At 37.1% G+C, this 20,915-nt stretch overlaps 1 protein-coding gene across 7 annotated transcripts in view; it reads left to right on the forward strand.

Moving 5' to 3' along the window:
* Positions 1-20,264, forward strand: part of HDHD2 (haloacid dehalogenase like hydrolase domain containing 2) — a 35,893-nt gene extending 15,629 nt beyond the window's left edge. For 6 of the 7 annotated variants that reach the window (XM_072605211.1, XM_072605209.1, XM_072605210.1 and 3 more), the window contains 4 exons: positions 2,151-2,235; positions 11,731-11,947; positions 14,304-14,367; positions 17,048-18,279. In XM_072605211.1, the coding sequence (XP_072461312.1) occupies positions 2,151-2,235; positions 11,731-11,947; positions 14,304-14,367; positions 17,048-17,151 (470 nt within the window). In that variant the 3' untranslated portion in view covers positions 17,152-18,279. Of the gene's footprint in view, positions 1-2,150; positions 2,236-11,730; positions 11,948-14,303; positions 14,368-17,047 lie in introns of all 7 variants that reach the window. The other variant, XM_072605208.1, reaches the window with a different exon arrangement.
* The last annotated feature ends 651 nt before the right edge of the window (positions 20,265-20,915 follow it).

Here is a 20,915-nt window from a genome sequence, read left to right on the forward strand (position 1 = left end):
TCTACTAGCCTAGCTTTGGCCAGGGTCACCACCATACTCATATGAAGCAGGGCAGGAGGATATAATGGAGGTAGTACTCTGAACAAATAGGAAACTTAAATCCAGGAGGTGCTCCCACCACAGAGAAGCCTTCCTTGATCCTACCAGGTCTTAGTGCTCTCTCATTCTTAATATATTTTGTTTTTTATCTCTTCTTTGCATCATTTTACTCTCTACCCTGTATTATGCTTATCATGGTATGTTTTATATCCCACTGGAAAGCAGGCTTCTATTTTCCAGTAGGAACTCTTTATTTTCTATATTCCAAGGGCCTACGCTGGTGTCTTCCACGTAGTAGGTAGGGGCTTAAATAATAAATATATGTCGAATTCTGTTCACTCTGGTTCTCTTACCCACTGCATCATGGGGAAATTAATGACAAGACAGCTGCAGAGAGGCAGAACAGCCAGGATCTGAGATAATCCATACTTTGCTTTATGAAACTCTGAATAATTAAACAGGCCATACTTGTGCAATAATTTTGCAGTTCAGCCAAATCTTGCTTCTGTGCCTCAGTGAATACCAAAGATGAATAGAAATGAAGGAGTTAAAAATTTGGAAAGGAAAAAAATGCCCCAATGGTGGATGTTGTGAAGCAGTTAAGTAGAATTGGTGGAATTCTAGGGTGGATCTTGCTGCCCCATGACACTCTTTTCTGTGGTTTCTTAGGGTTCCCCATAACACAAGAAATGTAGCCTGTAGTGAGATGTTCTCCTCATCCACATATCAGAGATTTTGTTCACAGTGCCTCAGCCTCCTTCCTCTGCCTCTCTTTCCTTCTATCCCTGCTCTATAATCTCAAGACTTCATGGAAATGAATAGTATGTCTTTCTCATAAAAGAACTTTGAGCGAGTTAGTGATATGATGTTCAGAGAATGTTCTGAAATTCTAGTACCAAGGAAAGAATTCCTTCCATAAATCCTCTCAAGAACATCCTATAAGCTAAACCCCAAGGGACCAGTTTCAGTCCCTTAGAACTCACCGGTGTGAATTTTCCTCCATGGAAGAAAATCATAGAGCAGTCATGGCAGAAGAGCTCACCGGTAGGAAGCTGGTCTGTGAAGATCTGTGACCAAGGGATGGAGGGAAAGAAGACTTCATCAGAGTTCCTGGTTCATACTAAGAGAGAAGGTACATGTGTATGGATAACTGGGTGCTCCCCCTAAAAGGGGTATAGACCTGGAGTATATAAAATCAGCAAGCAAATCAATCATGATTTTCATCAGGGTGGGTACTCTTCCCTCCACTGATGTAAGACCTCTTCACCTTCATGAATTGCCAGACTGTAGATTGCAAAAAGGATAATGAGGCTGGATAGAGCCAGATTATAAGGACTAAGGCTTTGGCATGGTTTAATTATTATTATTATTAGTAGTAGTAGTAAGTGGGGAAGGAGGGATTCAGTAAGGTTTTTGAGCAGAAAAAAGTTATGACTAAATTTATGTATTAGGAAGATTAATCTGGCAGTATTACCCAGGTAAAACTGGAGTAGACCAGATGTGGAAATCCTAGGTAGAAGACTTGCAAAGAATGTGACACTTTGAGAACCAAAACTGTGTTTGGGCCTATGCAGAAAATTGTATGTGCAAGCTACAGTGTACTACATGCTTACTGAGAGTGGGCTAGCTGTCAATTAGAGTCCAGTTTATCTTGCCTGTTGAATTTTTAGTTTCTCATCAGTTGGTATTGATCTGGTAGCTAAGTCTTGGCTATACTTGTTTCTTATAATCAGTGAAGTTTTTTGAAGTTAGAAATTACTTGTTTCATAGCAGCAAGTTGTTACTTCCAGTTTTGTTTTCCTGGATTCTGTGTTTCTGAAAGAGTTTATTGTGCTTTTTATTCGCTTTTTTAAAAAATCTCCCTTTCTTGTCATTAAAAAAATAGTAATGACTATTTTGTGCTTCTAAAGTATATCATCAGAAAATGAATGAATGAATGAATGAAGTAAAGCATCAGGATCTATACTTAAGTCCATTTCATTTCAGGTCCTCGTATGGCTAAAATGGGAATTTATACATGTTTGAAACAAAGTGGTTATGAAAGGAGAAAATATACAGAACATATAATTTTCCAGTGCTAATTTCAGCAGTTCTGTTTTTTCCCCTCCCAGGAATACCAGTGAATGATCCCAATGCTGTAGTCATAGGATTGGCACCAGAACATTTTAATTATCAAATTCTAAATCAAGCATTCCGGTGAGTCTGTAGTTTAAAAATTCTTAAGCTGTTTTCCTTTTCAGCTTTTGTAGAAAGTCGTCTGAGGAATTACTGGACTTCTTTCTTTCTTTGTCTGAACGGTAATCCAGTGATTGAACTATTATTGCCTGCTTCTTTCCACATCCTTGCATTTATTAAGAATATTCTGCATGTTATTAAATGCTCATTGTGGGGGAGGGTTTCCTGATGTTGTGAGTTCTTCCAGTCAGGTAGTGTTCCAGAGCTAGGTAGGCTGGGTAGGCATTCCTTCCTCATATTTCATAGGACCCAGTGAAATCACATCATTGGGTAAAATTGACTATCAGCCAGATACTTTAAGGCTGTATCTCCTGTGAGTCTCTGTTTACTGAGCTAATTTCTTAGGATGAATAGCACCCAGTTTAATGGACTGACAATAGATCAGACAGAATAAAAGTTTTTCTTCAAATGAAATCCACTATTAGGATGTTTGGCTATGCTTTAGTTGAATTTCTTTGTAACCTCAGTAACTGTTGTTTGAAGCTAAGAATCCTGAGAAGTTAATTTACTTTTTGTGGGCCTGAAGCTTATTCCTAGAGGCTAACGCTTTGTGTGGCATCAGAATCATTTGGAATTTATTAAAAACCTTTGCTGTATGTAGCAGTCCCTGCTGTGTAGAAGACATCCAAAAGTAGTTACTCTGGCCAGCACAAGGCTTCAGGTATGCAGTGCGTTAACGTAGAGAAAATGTTTGAGCAGCATTCCCTCTACCCATGAGATGCCTGGATCTCATCTTCCTGATACCAGACATTGGAAGCTTAGAAGCCTTCTGGAAATAGAAATGGAGATAACAATTTATGTTGCAAGTCTTTGTTGTTGTGGCGGGGGCGGGGTGGGGGGCATGTTTGGGTTGGGGGGGCTTGTTTTGTTTATTTCCTATTCTTTGTGCTCCTTCTGAAGGAAAAATGGAGAATCGTGTGGTTTCCCAGACCATCTATATGATAATAAAAAATAGCTGGCATTATTAATATAGCATTTTAAATTTGTAGAGTTCTGGACATAGATTCTCATTTGATTCTTACAGCATTCCTGTGGTGAAGAGACTGCAAATACTTTCTCCATTTTATGGATGAGGAAACTGGGGCTGAGAAAGGTTAACCAACTTGTCCATGGTCACCTACATAGCTAGAAAGGGTCAGAGGTGGGATTCAAACCCAGGTCTGTCCTCAATCCACATCCAGGGTGGTTTCCACTATACTGAACTATCTCTTAGAAAAATACTGAACTTAACATATAGTCTGCAGATGCTTCAGAATTCATTTTTAACCTTTTACTATTTATTACCAACTTCCATTTCTCCTACATCATTTTTACCTTGTCCTTCATTTTAAAAGGCAGTAATAAAACTTTTGAATTTATTTCAAACAAATTGTAAAGATTGCTTACAGGGAGAAAGTGAACTAATTTAATAACAAAAGTCTTGTAATGGAACAGTAAATTTTTCATCTTTATCTACTGTTATAAAAACATCATTACTAATAAGCAAAATACTTGGAAAATCATTAGTGTTCTTGCCTTTTTATAGCATTCCTGATTGCACTCATTTCATTTTATTCTCTCCATTCACACCAGTATCTCCCCTTCCCCCCCATTACCTTTTGCCAGGAGAATTGTAACAGCCAGCTAGTAACTGGGCTTCCTGCCTCAAGTCCAGCCCTGGTCCATTCTCTCCACACAACCGCCAAAATGATTTTCCTTAAGAGCATATGTCACCATATCACCCTCCTAATCAGTCAACTACAGTGGTTCCTTGACAACTCTGAGAGCAGATAACAACCCCTGGAGGGCAGGGGCTCTCCTTTGCCTCTTTTTGTATCCCCAGTGCTTAGCACAGTGTGTAGTGCATTGTAAGCACTTAAATGTTTGTTGATTGACTGACTAAACTACCCAGTTGCTTAAAGCCCTTTATAACTTGGACCCAGCCTACCTTGCCAGTCCTGCTTCATGAACGCTAGGGTACTGCCACACTGGCCTTTTTATTGTTCCTCAAACATCAAGAAGTTGGACTATTTGATTTGTGTCTGTGTCCCTGGCATCCAAAGCTTGACACACAGTAGGTGCTTGATAAACGCCTGCTTATTTGCTTGACGGCTTCATTGTCCCAGACTCATAGAGAAAAATAGGGAGTCACCCAGGAGGTCTTTGCCCCCATTGCTCTCCTTGGTTTTTGAAGGCTCACAGTGATTCTAATTGTGTGAAGAAGAGTTAGCCTCACCATCATTGCCGTGCTGCGTCCACTCACAATTGATCTTTTCTCTGCTATGGGAAGAGTCTGGGGGTCCTTGTTTGCCACTTGCCTGTTCTAGTCACACCCCTCATTGTGTGAAGCTGGTTTTCGTCCATCCTAAATGTCCTACTGGGCTTCCTCAGGGGTTACTCTTCTTCAGCTCCTTGGGGCAGATTACCCTACCTACCATTTACTTCCAGACATCTCTAACTACACTAACCTGAGCCTTAGTACTTTATTTCTTACTTCAGAATCAGACTTAGCCCAGCTACTTTTTATTCACCTCTTTAACCACTAAATTTAAGGAGAAGATATTGATTGAATTTAGCCTGCAACTGGGAAGGACATCTTTAATGGGAAATGGGTGGTCTGTGTCTAAGCTACATAGTAGCCTCATGGTAATAAAAATGTATCTTGACTTAATACTGACTTTCTAATTGCTTGGATGCTGTCTAATTAGTACACTTTCCCAACCATATTGATTTTTAAAATGCTACATTTTAAAGCATTATAGTGCACTTATAGGTCAACTCGAATTTCACAAATGCACTTAACAGCTGTGTGGAGAGTTAACAGCCAGGATCGTAGGTCTTGGCCTTCTTTGCATATTGATGTTTCCATAGAGAATATGCCTCCCAACAAATGACTGCAGTTATTTGAATTGTGTGTGGCAAATATAGACACTTAAAATTAGCTGCTGATTAGTTAAATTACTATTCAGGTTGATTATGAGAATCAGAATTAGGTGCTAAATCTCATTGCTTTTCTGCCTTAAAAACTAGCCCTAGAGGCCCATTACCTTTGGGCATATGCTCTAGCCTTATAAATTATATTGGATCTTACTTATTTACTATGTATTTAGTGGGTAGGCCTCTCTCTCTGCATTTAAAAATGTATTTGTAAATTGCTGAATATTTGTCTTAGACACTTAAATAGAATTAAGAGCGACTAATTATTCTTAAAGAATCAAGACTATAAGCTTTTAGGTGGCTAGAAGTCAGAGGGAAGGAGATGAGCCAGTTCTAAAGAAGGGATTTGATTCAATAATTGTTTGCATAAACTTCCAAATACTATATAAGAGTCATAGAGAGCCATTCTTAATGGATTGTGAGTTTCCATTCCATCCAACTTTTCCTATTTAATATTTCAAAAGAGAAGAGTGTTTTCTTTCTTTTTTTTTTTTTTAAGAAGTGAGGTTTGTCTGAGCAGCTCACTGTTTTGAACCACACAACATAGTTCTTTCTGGGAGAAACAATTTCAGGGAAAAAAAAAATCTAATAACAAACTCTATCAGAATTTTGGTTGGGTTTGTGGAACCCTAAATTCTTGATTTTTAGGGCCCTCAGGGATTGAATTTAAGGACATGGGACCATAATTCCCAGCATTATTTCTGTTGTGTTAAGTTTATGTTTCAAAATGTTTGGTAATGTTGACTAAAGATTGAACCTAGCAACTGAATTGGGAGTCCAGCTCCTGTAATTGGAAGCTCTTCTGCAGCTCGACTCAAAGATTACTAGCTGTAAAGATGTCTCACAGTTCATCCTTATGAAGTCAGCAAGAGAAATAATAGGTCTAAAATCTATCTTACTTTCGTTAACTTTTTTTCCTTTCTGTTCCTTTACACTCTCCACTCTATCTCTTCTAATATAGCATTTTGATATAATACAGTCATCCTAAGTATATCTCAGTATGTCTCTTTGTTCATAGTTGAGGTTTTCCCCCCACCTCCAATTTCCTACCACATTTCTACCTTCTAACAGTCTTGTTAGAAATAAGTTTGCAGACAAAAGCAAAAACTTCTTTGATCAGGTATATAGATGAATGGGATTTTGAACATTAGAAGAGAGACCACCCTTGAAAATAAACTCCCTCAAATTTTAACATCTTTATAAAATTTAAAAAAAGTTAAACTCAAAAAAACATTGTATGGGGAGGGTGGGAAACTTAGAGGCTTTTTTTGGAATTGTGAAAATAGTTTGTAGAAAAATATTTAAATTTTTGTTCTTAATTTAGTGTTCCTAATTATAGGAATTTTCACTGTGATATCATCAGACAGTGATTACATATTTAAATATGTAAAAAATTCCTTTGTAGAAATATGCTAATTTATTAAAGTCCATTTTGAATAATTGTTGAAGCAATTCACTGCCGCCCTTCCCTGGGGATCAGGGCATAGGTAGGGGGTTAAATTGCTCTAATGTACTCCCTGAAGAAAAGGAGAGAAAGGGAGCTGGAACAAAGCCAACAATTTGGGCTACTGCTATTACTGAATTTCTGAAAGAGACTCCTTACCCTTTCTTTCTAAACATTGAAGGCCCTGGGCTTTACGATTTCCAGAAAACTTAGTAGCAGTACGCAAAGGAGAAACATTTTTTGTTTTTGCTTTTTCTAAGTGCGGAATGCCAGTCAGTCTTTGAAATAGTTTCTCCTTAATTAAAGCCCATATCATGAAAATAAAACACTTTAGAGATGGGAAATGTGTTTAACATTATAAAGAGCTTGAGTTTCTTAAGTATCCCATCAGTCTGTGCATTTAGAAGAACTTGATGTGCAGATTTAAATATCATATACTAGATAGAACTGAATCAAATCTCCAGGAGATTCATTGCCCTGACTTTAACGTTTGCAATGATTTGGGTACAGTATTAAGGCAACTCTTGCTGCCCCAAATTAATGTTCTAGTGACTAGATGTGACTCCACAGAGTTATGTAAAAGAAATTTTGTTTGTTTTTACCTAGTAGCTATCTTAAATTGTAACCAGGACTGATGTCAGAATGACCTGTACACAAAGAAAAAACTGCTTGTTTTAAATTGAATGAAGATTCTCTTTGAGTCTCTTTTTAGCTGGTCTTTATCTTCACTAAAAATTAAGATATCATCAACAGGTTTTTCTGAAAAGAGTTGTATTCCCTTGTAAAAATAACTGGGTAAAGTGGCAAAGAACTTTCCAAAAAATTTTAATCACATACTCTCATCAGCAAAAAGTTTTTTGAATATGCACCCCCAGTATATGTATGTTTCTTTAAGTACTTTAATACCGCTGTACTAATAATTATATAAATAACAAAGCTTTAAAATAGACATTTTAAAAGGATGAGGTAAAACTGAAATGATAATTTGTCCTAAGAGTCTATAGCCCCTGGAGTTTACTAAATTGAGCAATGACATAATCAAACCTCTGCTTTAGGAAAATTACTTTGGCAGCTGTGTGGAAGATAGATTAAAGAAGGGGGAGATAGTCTAGGGGAGAGGTGAGGAGGGCCCGAACTAGGGTGAGTGCACTGTGAGTAGGGAAAGGACAAACGTGAGACTTTGGAGTGTCAGTGATAAGTTTTGTTAATCTGGTGGGTAGGTGAAGGGAAAGTGAGGATTATAAGATAACTGAGGTTGTAAGCTTGGGTAACTGAAGGGGTGGTAGAGAAGATTGGAAGAGGAGTGGGTTTGGGGGGAAGGTAACAGGAGTGAGATCTGCAATCTGTAACATTCAGTTCCTGCTTGCTTATCTATTTTACTCTGTGTCCCACCCTAAATGAAAAGGAAGAAGTTTGGCCTCTTAATCTTTGATCACTTAGCTCTTCTTCCGGGGTTGCCCAAGGGAGGCAGCCATGATATGTTCTATTGGGATAAGGCTGGGCATGCTGGGGTAGGATAGAATTTTTCTCAATTGTTATAACTGCCCCAAGAAACCAACAACCTGGTCAGAAGGTAGGGGGTCAGAGTTGTAGAGAGCCCACCCAGAGAAAGGTAGTGGAATGGAAGAGTGTTGGAGGCTTAGGGTAGGTATGGTTGTGTTGGAAAAGCCCCAAGATTGACTTGTAAAAAAATTAAAAAGTATGATGCAACCCCATCTTCCCACCCTCTGTTTGATCACACATTCCTTTGGGTCAGACCACTTCTACCGGGCCCTCACTTTGGGCCCCCAACCAGGACTGTTTGATGGCAGTGTGATATTGGGAACATTCTTGTGTCATATTCTTTTAGAAAATGCTGCCACAAAATTATGTTTAAATGACAGTATGGTCTTCCCTAATGCTTTTCAGCTTTATCTATTATGTCAGTTCAGTTTGACTGCTTGATATTTTATTCTCTTTGATTTTAATTAAATAGAGTGTGCTACTAAAAATAGTTATTTCACAATTTTAGCAATTGCCCAAGTTACATTTTAAGTTCAACTTGTGGTTTACACTGCCATTTTGAAACAAAATAGCCAATAAAGGTTTGATGGGAGATATAGGCTTAAAAGTAAAAAAAGCATTGTCTGAGTAGCACAGGACTGAATATTTGACAAATGCTACTGAGAAAATTGCACAGCAGGCTGGCAGAAATTAGATATAGGCTAGCATCTCACAGCATGTAACAAGATAAATTCCAAATTAATGCATGACTTAGCCATAAAAAGTGACACAAGCAAATTAGGGGACTAAGGAAGAAATTTCCTTTTGGATTTATGGAGAGGGGAAAAGTTCACGACCAAACAGAAGATAGAGGATCTCAGACAGTTAAAATGGACAATTGTGATAGTGTAGAATTTAAAAGTTTCTGTCCAAACAGCACTAGTGTAGTTACAGTTCTAATTTTAAAATTAGAAATGGTTAGGAAAACCTTTAAAAGACTTGAGAACTCTGATCAATTCATGAAATAACTGTGCCAAAGATGAAGTGTGGCTACCCACCTTTTGACAGAGAAGTATTTTCTTAAGGCATAAATCTGATCATATTGCTCACCTATTCAGTAAACTATAGTAGTACAACCTGGCTCCATTTCCCCCATAAAGGAAAGAACTAAGGAGTAGGTGTTGAAACCTCAATGTTCTAGTTCTGTATTGGCCCCTAGCCAGTTATAGAACAAGTTAGTTAACATGTCTCTTAACTTACTTAGGCTGCTTTTTTTTCAAAGTTAAGGAATTGAACTAAGATTATCTGTATCTGTATCCAGCTCTAAAATTAGTATGAATCTATATTTCCCTTTAGCTTTTTTTTTTTCATTTTTAATAGTCCTATTTTTTTGTGACCTTTTAAATTTCTTTGTCCTCTAAATCAGGGTTTGGCAAGCCAGCTTGCCTGCTTATGAGGCAAGAACAGTTTTTACATTTTTAAATACAACAGTTTTATTTAAAACAACTTTAAAAACTCAATATGCTTAGCTCTTGGTATTGGTAGAAAAGTAGCTGACTGCTCTAAATCATCAGTGTTTGGGGGGTTTTAAATTTCTTGTAGATGATAACATTTTTTGCTGAGTTTTTGCATGTCATCTGCTGTAGATTTTCAAGCTAGGGCTGCTTTGTTCCCTTTTCTCTTTGTATTCCAAAAAGGCTTCCAATTAGGCAGAGAATCTCAGACTTTCTCTGGTACTTTCTTTCCAATTGCAAAGGCAGCCTTAATATTACCTTAGAAACACTTTAAGTACTGTGATAGACATGTGGATATTTGCTTTGTATCAAAGATCTTTTCATGAATAGCCTGGATAGGGTTTAATTTCTAATCCATTCTAACTCTGTATGGGTTCTGTGTAAATGTAACAAAATATATACTTTAAGAAAGATTGATAGGAGCAGGAACCACTTCACTGAGAGAATTGTACATCCTGCAATCTAGGGGGGGGCCCAGTTCCCATTTAGAGTAGTGTAGAGCAACCCACAGCTTCACCCCTTCCAGGGAAGGCACTGAAATACTGTCTGGGAATTAAGTACACACATCAATCAAACTTACAAGCCCTTTCCCGGGTTGATATATAATAAAATATTTACAAAGCTAAATCAAATGTTTTTAGTTTAGCTGTATAAGTGGAAAGCAATTTTGAGGTCTGTTGCATAAAGAAATCCAGTTCTCCAGCAAAGGAGCAAATGAATGGGAAATGGGGGTGGAGTGGGGAGAGCAGCTAGTGAAGGACACTAGGAGGTGATTTATCCATTAGCTGTGGTTCTTTAAGGCAAGCACAGTGACTTTGCTAGACTTCTAAACAACTGTGTCATAGAACCTCTCCTAAAAAATAAATTTCTGTTAATATCAGTAATTGAATTTGAATAGTAGGAAAGAATCTTTCTTGTACTGTGAGCCATTTGTAGTAATGTGGTGCATTGTAACTAACACTTGGGCATCGTAATAGCCCAGTTTGGTTTTTACTTAATGAAATATTTAATCACAAAGGTCCGAATTCTACATCTCCCACAGGAAGGCAGTCTTGAGACCACTGACAAAAATAATTTAGCAGTTTGGTAGTTGAGTGCTTAGTAAATAGAAATTGTTAAGAAAAGATGTGATGAGTTCTTAAATGGTGAGCATACTAAATAACTTAACTTGACTCAAAATAACATTAGTGAGATTATACTGGTTAAAAGCTAGTTAAGATGTCAAATTCTCTTCCACTCTTATATACTATATGAAAGTGATTGTTAAGAGGCTGCTATTGTCATTACCATTTGGGGGTTAGAAGGACAGTATCTAAAGGCACTTGACTGGTTGCAGTTTTTCATCTCAGTATTAAGATTTGAATATCAAACTGGTAGCCGGGTCCTCTATCACCTTATATGTTTAGCTCCAGGGTATTAGGGTGGAGGACTGTAACTTTAAATTGCAAACTCAGCCCTGGAAAAAATATATAGCTGGCATATAATGTTACTACTATAATGTTAGCAGTTACAGGATTAAAAAACAAGAAGATGCAAGAAGAAATAAGGAATAAACTTGAAATCAGAAAATGAGATGTTTTTAAAAAGCATTTGAAAATATTTCTGAATAAGAGAAATGCTGAATCATATAAAAGAAAAACTCAGTTCACAAGTGTTTTAGGTATTAGCAAGGGAGTTACGAAAGCAAGAAAAATTATATTAACTTACAAAAAGCATGTATCACTCAGCAAAGACTGAAACTACCTGTCTTGCCAAACTAAGTTAAATTTTCTTCCTTGAGTAATCTTTTTGTGTTCCAGTTCCCCCAACTCTCTTTCTTTGGTGGTGTAATTCAATTATCTAAAGCTGCTAAAGGCAAAAGATTGAAGCAATCCCCAGATTAATAATTAACCTTTCTTCAAAGCATCCATGACTGTAATTCATAGCAATCTTTTCTCTTGAAACCTTTGTGTATGCATTAATGGACAGCAAGATGCTAAATGTTAATAAGAAATTATTTATTTTTCTAAGTTAAAAAAGTCATTGTTTAAGGATAACATCCCTCTCTACATTGTAAAACTCTTCTTAAAGTCAGTTTGCACTTTTTCCTTCTTTTTCTAGGCTGTTACTGAATGGTGCTCCTCTTATAGCAATACACAAAGCCAGATATTATAAGAGGAAAGATGGCTTAGCCCTGGGACCTGGACCATTTGTTACTGGTTTGGAGTATGCTACAGACACCAAAGCCATAGTTGTAGGGAAGCCAGAGGGGAAATTTTTCTTGGAAGCTTTGCGTGGCATTGATTGTACACCAGAAGAAGTCATTATGATTGGAGATGTAAGTAAATGTCCAATGATTGTTCCATCACACCTAGTTAACTGGTTTAGAATAGCTACTTTAGGAAAGCAAATGTTACCACTGGCCTTATATGTATGGTAATAATTCAAGTTGTTGGCATAATTGAAATAATGTAAAATATTTGTTGACCCAACGTAATTCTTGTCTTATTGACAGATGGTTTCAGAACCTAAGTTTTGAAGATTTCTAATAGATCCAAAGAAGATGGTAAAGCACATGTATGCATGTGTGTCTGTGTGTATATATTTATACTTAATATATATTTATGTAGACAACATATATTTTTTAAAAGTACTTTGTTGTAAGCCTTCAAAATTACCTAAATTTCAGTCATTATTAAAAAACAAACCTTGATTTCTAGTTGATAAATGGTCAAAGGATATGAACAGGAAGTTTTCTAAGGAAGAAATTCAGGCTGTCAAAAGCCATATGAGAAAATGTTCCAAGTCACTAATAATTTGAGAAATGCAGATTGAAGCAACTTCGAGGTTCCACTTCACACACATCAGATTGGCAAAATTAATAAGAGGAAAATGACATATGTTGGAGGGGCTACGGGAAAACAGCCACATGAATGCACTATTGAAGCTGTGAATTAGTATAGCCATCCTGGAAAACAGTTTAGAAGTATGCCCCAAAGTTACTAAGTCTATTTTAAAAACCTGAAAGCTTCTTGGAGAAGCAACCCTGGGTTCTTAATAGTAAGAAGAACAACTGATGTTTATCTAACATTTAATGGCTTACAAAGTGCTTTACCTACATTTTCTCATTCAAGTCTCATAGGAAATCCATGAGGAAGGCCAGCAAAACATAAGCTCTAGCAGGTAGGTTATTATCAAACTACCTGTTGTCCAAGTATCGGCCTTTATGGGTTCAGAGAAATTCATAATTCCCAGAAGTCTGGCTACCAAGTGATAGGATTTTTCAGCCATAAGGTTTGTGAAGACCATCTACTAAGAGTTTTGAATTGCGTTGTGAAGGGGAGAAATAATGGATCCTTGAAGTATTTGGAAATCTAGACTTCCTATAATAATTAGTGACATTTGCGTAGTGCTTTACAGTTTACAAAATACATATATAACATATATTCTCATTTTATGTTTATAATTACCTTGTGAAGTAGGTAAGGTATGCAGCACTGTCTTCCTTGTATAAATGATTGGTTCAGAGCTTAAATACAGGTCCTTTTAGACTAATGTTCTTTCCAAGACATTGTGGATTAACGTCTTCATCAGATGCTGGTTTATCAGTGGCAAGTGGGGGTAGCCCAGTTTTGAATCATAGAATTGTAAGAAATTTTAGAGTTCATCTATTCTACTCTTCCCTATCCCTCCACCCCTATATTACAGATAAGAAAACTGAGGCAAGTGACATTAATTTCTTTGCCCAATCTCACATAATAATTAAAGGCAAAACTGAGATCAGAATCCAGCACATTATTTGATTTCTCTCTTATTTTGTCCCTCTGTAATTGGATATGGATAAAATTGCTTTCCAAAGTCACTTGAAGAGTTGGGTTGTTCATTCTTACTTTCTTAATTCCCAGTCTTCCATTTCCTGTATTCTGCTATCTGTTGTTGAGTTGTAGAATCATATAACCTGATGACACCTTTAGAAGCCATCTTTTTATACTATTCCCCTCCCTCTAGAATTGGACTACATTTAAACTATACCTAAAAAGCAAAAATCTGTCTTGTGTTTTAATATTCTCAGGGAAGGAGCATTTTTAATGTTCTAATATTTTCTGAGAAATAAAGTCTCTATCCTCTCATGGAAAACAAATCATATGAATCTCAAGGCTATATGCTAGAATACCTGCCTTCAAAATCTAAAACAATTTGTGATGACTGTGTTACCTTGGCTTAATAACTTTAGAAGCTGAAAAAATGGGAGGAATCCAATTTTTTTTCATTGCCTGGTTTAATATGAAAAATGGCATATATTTCTGAAAGTATAGAATATTTAAATATGTAAATATGTTCTCTGTGCTTCAGAAAACAATTTTGTTACTATAATGCCTATTCCAATCCTTAAATACTTCCCCCACAAGCAGGACATAGTTCTGCTTTCAGAATGCTCTTGGGAGACTGCTTTGTCTTCCATCTTTCTCCTTTGCTTTTCATGGAAGATGATGGAATTACAGTAGTCATTATATATGAAATGTAAATCATACCTTGTTTCATTTGTAGTTGCCTGGAAATAAGTACTTGCTCTTAGCCATACTGATCTTCATACTACTTGGTGGATTGTGGATTGTTTTTCTGTGTTGACTTTTTGCAGGTAGATGCTGGTGTGTTGACTGGTGACTGAATTAATTCTGTGTTATATTTCCCAGGACTGCAGAGATGATGTTGGTGGAGCTCAGAGTATTGGCATGCAAGGTATCTTGGTGAAGACTGGTATGTAGCTTTTACTTCTGCCTGCTCTACTAGGCAGTACATTGGATCCTAAAACTACCTATCTGCAAAAATTCTGGAGAATTTATATTTTCATGCTTCTGGAGACCTTGATTTTCCTTATGCCTCCAATTAGAAGTAAAATGCACTGAAGTGCTCAAGGGACAGAAGCCTATGGGGAGAGAGCCTACATTTACCACTGAGGTTCTCCATAGCATTATTAACTCCATTGTAATGATAATTATAAGATCTGCATTCACTCATTTACATGCAGAATTCAGCTGTGCCACTGGTTACAGTGTTTTGTAATATATAGTGACAGCATAACCATTCCTTTAATTCCTGTGAGACACACACACACACACACACACACACACACACACACACACACACACACACACACACACACACACACCATAAAGCCATCCCATTTGGCAGATGACAGTGTAATATATAATATTCAGCATTGCTAATATTTGCATTTTCTTAGGCTTTTTTTTTGGCCTTTTAGCCTATTTATAATTAGTAAAAAAAAGTTTGGGCAACAATAGGAATTTAGGTGCTTCAGACTGAGAGATCACAAATGATTTGATTTCTCAAATACAGTTTTCCTCTATAGAACATAACTGACTAAAAGTCATTTGTGGATGAAGAAAAAACAGGCATAGATAAGGCCCATCTATAAGCCATAGATAAGGCTCAAAAAAATCCTATTTTATTGAGAATTAATGAATCTAGCAGAAAGTAACCAGAAAATCTGTCAAAGAATTGTCATCAAAGCCAGGCTATGTGTTAATGTTTCCACTGCTCTCCGCTGCTCTTTGCTTAGTTACATGAAGTGATAATAAGACCACTTAAAAGACTGTTCAAATGAAAGAATTTTTAAAATAATACAAGACTTAATCTCCTTGGGGAAGCCACATTGGCTGGCCCCAATGTGAGGAAAATGGGTTTTGTCCAAGATAATGTTCAGACCATTGCATGGACATTCCAATATTCAGAATCACTATTCTTCCAAGGATTGAGAAGTGTGTAGTATATATTTTTGCTCTGCTGTTTAATAATCTCAGATTGACTTACAGATTATTCATAAGAGTAGCCCTGGATCTTCTCCAAGGTCTTTCTTGCTTCCTATGTAGGGAACTAGTAGTTTGTGTCATGATTACTCTATTTTATTTGTTAATTCAAATTATATGTATCTTTCCACCAATGGCACTCTTACCCCCCTCTGCCTGGTTTTTAACTTCATCAAAGAGAATGAAGTAAAATGTCTAAATTCATGATTTTGCTCTCCTTTACACATTCTTGTCTCTCGCTATTTTATTTCTTAGTAACTTAGGAAATCCCCAAATGTAACATCTTCTGTTTTGTACTGTGTGCCTGGCTGTTCTATCCAATAGCTCCAGTTTGGACCTGGTGTCCTCTGAGGTTCCTTCCAGCTCTTAAATCTATCATCCTGGGAAACCATGATCCTGTAATTGAGAATTGACTGAAAGGGTCTGAAATAATCCTACTGTAGTTCTTCACTGGCTTCCTAAGTGGAACCCCAGGGTACCACCTAAGTTGAAATAAATAGTCTGTTATTTGTGGCTTTTTACAGAGGAGTTCAAAGGTTAGCCAACAGAGAAGCAAAATACTCTGAAAGGATTCCTGTTTTAGGACTGAAGAAATTAACTCCTTCACATGAAAACTTGTCACTTAATTATGACATAGGAGACCATACTTGACAAAGGAATTCTAAGTACACCATATGAACAAGTAACTTCCCAGCCTTTGCTTGAAAACTCCCAGCGAGAGAGAACCCACTACTTCCCAAAGAAGCCCATCCTGCTTTGGGATATAACCCTGACTATTAAGATCCTAACCTTATAGGGCATGAACCCTGAGACTTTCACAGTCTGGGTCATCCTGCTCTGGACTTTCTCCAGCTTCTCATTGTTTTTCCTGACTCCAGCATAATCAAACAATACTCCAAATGTAGTCTGACCAGGGTAGGCTACAGCACAACTAGGGCCTTCTCACTTCTAGATTATATATCTGTTATTGTAGTTTCAGATTGCATTCTCTCTCTCCTTCTTTCTCCCCCTCCTTCTTTCCCCCTCCCTCTTCCTTTTCCTCTCTCTGTCTATCTCCCTCTCTTACCATATCATAATGTTGATTCTATAAGAGTGAGGAATTACGGGAAAAGGCAGGTTGGGAAGTGAAAACAAGTAGAACAAAGAGTCAGAGAATAACTCCCATTTACACGGTATTTTTATATTCTCATCCTACAGCGCTGAGAGGCAGGTGGTAAAAAATGATTCCCATTTTTACAGAGGAGGAAACAGTGACTGTGACTTTCCTTGATCCCAGTTTAAAAGTATTTATTTAATGTTCATTCTTGTCTTTATAGTAAATGGAGGGGAGGGAAGGAGTGGTTTTGGCAGCTACAGAAATTTTAAATTGCCATAAAGCAATCCAGTAGCTGTGTCATTTGGCACAGTTCAGTGGCTCTGAGAATGGGGAATGTGGGGCTTTTTTGAACTACCTCCTGGTCCCATAAAAGCTTCTGTAGGAGACGGTTACCTTCTGGTTCTCCAGTGGTTGGGGAAAAGGTTCTCTGATGACCCAGGTGCTCTAGGATCAGGATTAATTTAACATCCAAACCAACTGCCTTTCTTTGCTCTGTTTACTTTCATTTCAGGGAAATATCGAACAGCAGATGAAGAGAAAATTAATCCAGCTCCTTACTTAACCTGTGAGAGTTTCCCACATGCTGTGGACCACATCCTACAACATTTACTATAAGAAAGCAGGGCAACATGAAACAATTTTGAAATGTAAAACTTTTTATTTCCCAGAATGCATCTTTGAAAACTCATTGGGCCAGGCTCTTATCACTTACAGCCTTCTTTTGTTATGCATTGGTTAGAGGGAAAGGTATTGGACTTTTAGCCAGCTACTAAATCTTACTGTTCTTTTATTTTGTAAACTTGAGAAAACCTAAAGAAACAGAAGCTAAAATTTTGTGCCATTCCTTTTAAAATATTCATCAGATTAGGCAGTCCTAGGAGAGAAAATCCACTATAGGGATGGTGTTCTGCTTGTCTTTTAACTATTATTCTGGAAGGGGGGAGTATTCAGGGTGTGAAGAAAGTTGAATCAGTTTTTTAAATTATAAAACAATGTGTTAAAAGGTGCATCAGCCTGTGGTTTTAGTATTGATTGCAACTGTGAAATCTATCACATATTTTAAGTAAATGAAACATGTGGAAAGTAAAATGAATTATCCCTTAGATCAAGCAATCAAGTGAATTTGCCTTAACAAATGATGAAAACTAGATTATCTGCTGTATTATTCCCATCACGGGTGATTTTTTTTCTCTTCATTAGCCAGAAACGACTAATTTAAATTTAGAGCCTGATTTTAATTTAAAATAATATTACCATTAATAACCTATTCATTGCAGATACCTATTATATTGTGTAACAGTTGTTTTGGAAATTTTATGTAAAATTAAAACTATCAGTATTTTACAGATGTTTTAATTAGACATTGTTATTAACAGGAACAGTGCAGAAACTAAAATCAAGCCTTTAATGTCTTATAGACCATGCATTTTTGAAGTTACTGTCCACTAGGGTCCTATTAACTGTACATTTGTAAGATTTCATTATTTTTCCCTCTGACACTATGGGAAAAATCTTTTAGAAGCTACTGGGACATATTCAAGCTTTTATGTACTTGGTTAGTACAGCTGTAAAATGAAATCCTATCATTTAGCATGGATCATTCTTCTCATGTTAAATCCACCAAAATGAAGGGGCCTAAGCTGGTAATGATTTCCCTAGCACATTTGCATACTGTGATAATCCTGATCCTTTGCAGTTGTTGTACAGGGCTCTTGGGCATTAAATTATTAGAATGTAATTGTACATCATCATAGCATTCACCTTATTGAAACTCATTGGTGTTAATGAGCTGTGTGTTTTGGTATTTCAGTGAGTGTGGTTTTGATGGAGATAAGGCCTTGTTGAAATGGTTGTTGTCTCTCCTTTTGGTCCTTTTCCACAGTTCACCAAACACGATTTGAATATCCAAACCCCAGAAGGCCTGAGTTCAAAAAGCACATGATAGGGATGCAGACACAAACAAGAAGTGCCTACATCTTCCTCCATGTTTCTGGAACTACAAATGTGGTGGTTGTTGCCCTCTGGACTGACTTCATCCTGCTTTAAAAGCAAGAGAAACACTGCTCAGAAAAGGAAAAGCTCTGAGCCTCAGCCTGGATTTTCAGGCTGTGTGTCTGTACCAGGGCTGCCTACAATTAGGGGGTGGGGAGAAGGAATCTGGTTCATAATCTCTGAATATTTAGAGTATAATTTGACAACCAAAATAGGCAAGCAGGAATTATGCTTACTCCTATAACTATTTAAGTGAGGGGAAAAACCCCAAAACTTCTCTAAGGGCAAGTCATTCTGGGTTGGGTTCTAACAACTGCAACTGGTTTTAGGCAAATTAGAGCACAGGTTCCTGCATAATTTGCTACCTTGGCTGTGTCCCTATAAGAACCTGATTCTTAGTGCCTGGCTTTTTAATCCCAATTAAGTAATTGAATACCTGTTAAATACCCACCTCCATGCTAAGTACTTGAGGGAATATAGAAAAGTATCCTGCTCTCCAGCATGAGAAAACAAGACTAACACAAAATAATTAGAGCACAACATAAGCCAGCATAAGTGATGGATTTTGCAGTAGAGACAAAGAATTATATATGTTCAGAGAAGGCTAAAAGTGTAGGTTGGGTAGTTAAGATCTGTTTCTTGCAAGAAGCACTGATTAAATTACAACTCATGAGGGAAGGGCTAAGCAGGACATGGACAGCTCTCTCTATAGGTTTTCGAAGAGCTTATTCCTATATTTTTCTGAAAATATGCCAGATATGAGCTATAACCTGCACATTCTATATGAATGATACACAGCACAGCCAACTGCCATTCCCATTGAAGCAAATGCCAAACGTGAGGGAAAAAAAAAGTAGAAAAATATTTTGGTGAGGAGATACCAGAGGATGTTCACAAGGATGGCCATAATTTTTGAAGACTCCTAAGGTTTGAATAAACTGGTATATGGACACTTCCCCATAACCATTTCCTTTAGAAAGGGATTCAATACACTGTCTGTCTTGGGGCTGTCCAGTGACAGAGGTCATGGGTTATGGTATTTGTCAGTTTTTCTATAATTCTACTAGGACCAGGAAGTGGGAGCAACTTGATGGCAATTTCATGAGATTATAAACTTGATAGAAATTGTACTATTTTTCATGTTTATTTTCTGAGACCAGTGGGTACTTGATAGGTTTTGCTAAATGAAATTGAATTTTGAGGTCCTTTCTTGGACTCAGAGTCTTTGCTACCCAGGTCTTTAATATGCCCAGAATACATGGGTGCTGAGAAATTTGAGAATTGAAAGGATGTTTAGTCATCATCTAGGTATCATTAAAAGCAATGATTTTCAAATACCTGAAGGAAATTAGAATAAGAAGTAGGTTTAAAGAGGGTGCATCACTTTATTCATTCAGATTATAGTTCTACCAAGCTTTTAAATCCTTTGGAACTCTTCTTGTGCAGTCCCTCTGAGGAGTTTTTTACCATTATTTCTTGAAAGTGAGACTTAAGGTTGGTCAAGATGCTTAAAAATGTCTGCACAGATAGAAGCATATTTTTCTTTTCCTTCTTTGTCTCTTTTCTTTGAACATGACTAATAAGTAATTTGTTTGCATGATTATAACTATTTGCAATGGGCCTCTGTAGTTTTCACTTTTTGGCCTCAGTGCTGGGGGAGCGGAGGAGAAAATTTAGAACTGAAAGTAAAATGGAATTAAAATAAATAAATAAAACTGTATCAATAATAACTTTAATTCCATTGTTTGGTTTCAGCTTTGGGCTATCTTACAAGTCTTAAAATCCTTGGGCAGCTCTGATAGAGAATTATTAATAGTCTAAGCACTAAACTTAATTCACTAAAAATACTGCTTCTAGCAACAAATCACACTTGAACGTTAACATTTGTTTGCATAGGGCATAATTGGGTTCTACTTTTCATATCAAAAGTTGCGAGCCATTTTTAAGATTTAACATGGGGACCCGCTGCTGACTTGGCAGAATCTGACTTGGAAGAACCTCTAAGGACATGCAGCCCAGGCTGTGCCTAAACAGGAAACCTTCCTTTCACCAAGAAGAGTCATCTGGCCTGTGCTAGAGAGCTGTACAGAAGGGAAGCCCACCACCATGTACTATACCTGATTGTTAAGAATTGTGTCTGCACCAAGCCTAAACTTTTGAGCCTAGTTGGTAAAATGGAACAAGTCATACCCTCATACCTTTGAAAACAGGAACGTCTTTTGTAAGAAATCCCCAGGCTAAATTTCCCCAATTCCTGCACATTTATAGGCATTAACAGATGAAGGCCCCCAGAAGATTACAAGCTGAGGGCTTCAATGAAGTTGTCAGAACACTTCAGATCATTTTAATTAAGACCAATCCTAATTCTGAATACTTAAAAATTTACC

Source organism: Notamacropus eugenii, chromosome 4 (assembly GCF_028372415.1).
Source record: "Notamacropus eugenii isolate mMacEug1 chromosome 4, mMacEug1.pri_v2, whole genome shotgun sequence".
NCBI classification, from domain to species: Eukaryota; Metazoa; Chordata; class Mammalia; order Diprotodontia; family Macropodidae; genus Notamacropus; species Notamacropus eugenii.